Source organism: Rhinoderma darwinii, chromosome 2 (genome assembly GCF_050947455.1).
Source record: "Rhinoderma darwinii isolate aRhiDar2 chromosome 2, aRhiDar2.hap1, whole genome shotgun sequence".
Lineage (NCBI taxonomy): Eukaryota > Metazoa > Chordata > Amphibia > Anura > Rhinodermatidae > Rhinoderma > Rhinoderma darwinii.
In genome coordinates this window covers 86,378,240-86,380,739 of record NC_134688.1, presented here as the reverse complement: position 1 = coordinate 86,380,739, position 2,500 = coordinate 86,378,240, and the positions used below count along the sequence as shown (strand labels likewise).

The window sequence follows — 2,500 nt, the reverse complement described above, 5'->3', positions numbered from 1 at the left end:
ATTCTCATTTTTATTCTTATAATATCATTTCATGTTTCACGTATACAATACAAATGTTATTTTGTCCAGGAACGGGTTCATGGTTTATCTGCTACATTCATAGATTGAGAACACGTGTAACTAGGTTTATACAGAAATAAAACAAAGACTATTTCATTTTTATATTCTTTTTTTTTTACGTTTTATTTATTTTTTTTGTATTTTTTTTAAATGTTTTAATACCTCAAGCTCTTGCGTTAACAGATAAGGTCAAGACAAATAGGTAACTTTACATTCAGTGCAATTTAGTCCTAAACTACTGTAAAAGCACGATAAAATAAACACAGTCATTAAATGTGCGTCCATGTAGGCAGTTTCAGTTGTTGGGATAAAGCAGCAAGAAACAACATAAAAATTGCGTTACAAATACTTCCCGATAGCGTCTCCTTCGATAGGTAGTTATCATTAATATTCTTATTATTGTTATAAGTTACATTGCAAGTCTCAGGTTGCATTGGCTACTCAGTAGCTTGCATGTTGGGCATCACTGCCAGTCCTTGGAAATCTGACCATCTTCTGTTCGGGATATCTGTTTATATATACACCCCATATGTGTTACATAGTTATTGCCTGATCCCTTTAGGTAGTAAATGTAGGATTTAAGTGCTTACACAGCCATGTTAAATCCATAAAGTTACAAGATGGAAGATAAAATAAGAAATATTTGTGGGCTGTCATAACAGCTATATATTCAAATAGGTTCCTTTTTTTTATATACCTATTATGAGCCATGTGCACACACTTTGCTTCAGCTTGGGATCAATCCCCTCTACTGACAAGTTTGACAACTGCAGAGGCTGTATAGAGCTATGTGGACTGCATTATACCAAACGTGGACAAGTACATAATAACAATAAAATCAAATTATCATTGTATTGTATGTGCTGACCCCCTCCCCCCATACTTGAATACAGAACTCTAAATAAACACAGGTTACATTATGAGACCAATGTGCCTCTAAAGTAGGGAATAGGTAGTTTTATTTCACATAAAAAGGAATTAATACTATTGTGGTTGAAAGAAATGTCAGTCTGTTGGAAATCATACTAGTAAACCCTGTATGCTTCCTTCACTTGTATAATATAAGTTATTAGCCTATTTCTCAGGACTTGAAGGACATAAATAAGAAGGTAATGTAAATGCCCCCTTTATCCACATAAACCACAGCAAAATGCAATGTGAAGTCCTGACCAGAAGACAAGGCTGAAACTTGTGACAGGTAGTTAATGTTGTCCCCTCTGCCCCCCTCCCCAGTTCAAATGAGCATCATAAACGTATTGGCTTTATATGTATCATAAAACCAATGTTTTTAGGAGGAATTTAATCTTTCATACAAACAGACAGACATTGCCATTCATACAAAGGGAGTCTCATTCCCCCACAGGTCATATCATTCCTTGGTTTCTTCCTTCTCCTCTTCTTCCTTCTCTTCTTCATCATTCCCTTCTTCTTCTGTCTTTTCTTCTTCTCTAGATCCAGGGAGTTTATCTTTGTTGTTCTCCTTTTTCCATTTCATCCTCCTGTTCTGAAACCAGATTTTGACCTGCCTCTCAGTCAGTCCCAGGGCGTGGGAGACCTCAATCCTTCGTTTCCTCGTCAAGTAAGGGTTGAACAGGAATTCTTTCTCTAGCTCTAATGTCTGGTACCGGCTGTAAGTCTGCCTTCCACTGCGTCTTCCGGGGGCTGGGTATAGCAAAACAAAACACACAGCCATTACTGCTTACCACTTCCAGGATCAGCTCCATAGGAAGCCTTTCTATGTATATAGCGGGGTCACTTATCAGAGTCCCCAATACATATACAATCAGAACCCCCCAACTTGTATAAAATGCATTAGGAACAAAATTAAAAACCAACTACTATTACATTACAATTACCCCAAAGGTCTCATTGTGGCTATAATAAGCTATGACATACACAGGCTTCCTTCTAAAGTAAATAATAATAATACTGATAATAATAATACAATAATAATATTGCTGCTGCTACTACTACTACTACTACTACTACTACTACTACTACTACTACTACTACTACTACTACTCTATAAATATCAATAGCAGCAGCAAAAAACTATTGTTAATAATAAAAATAACAACAACAAACATTATAGATCATTATGATGTATGCTATAATTATAAAGCATATACAATTATACATAGCATGCAATGAAACATTAACTATTTCCTTGGCTATTTATAAAACTACAAAACAATCAGTGACTTGCATGTATCCTAATGTGGAAGAACACTATAAATCAAATCTATAAACTTCACTTTTACAATCAGATGGAGGTTTTAAAGACACCCTTTTAATTAGTTACAATAATACTTAAACATTATGGAGTATATATATATTGGCTTACAATGAAAGCAGTTATTACACATTTCAGAGCCTTGACTGAGCTGCCATTAACACATTAAGGAAAACTAAGATGAACCAAGTTATTTGTACATTGTAG

The 2,500-nt window shown here is 34.9% G+C and overlaps 1 protein-coding gene across 1 annotated transcript in view; it reads right to left on the bottom strand.

Moving 5' to 3' along the window:
- Window positions 1-35: 35 nt before the first annotated feature.
- The window catches only part of HOXC8 (homeobox C8), a 3,455-nt gene continuing 990 nt past the window's right edge, over window positions 36-2,500 (bottom strand). Inside the window, exon 2 of the mRNA XM_075850102.1 lies at window positions 36-1,722. Coding sequence (XP_075706217.1) covers window positions 1,430-1,722 — 293 coding nt within the window. The 3' untranslated portion in view covers window positions 36-1,429. The remainder of the gene's footprint in view (window positions 1,723-2,500) is intronic.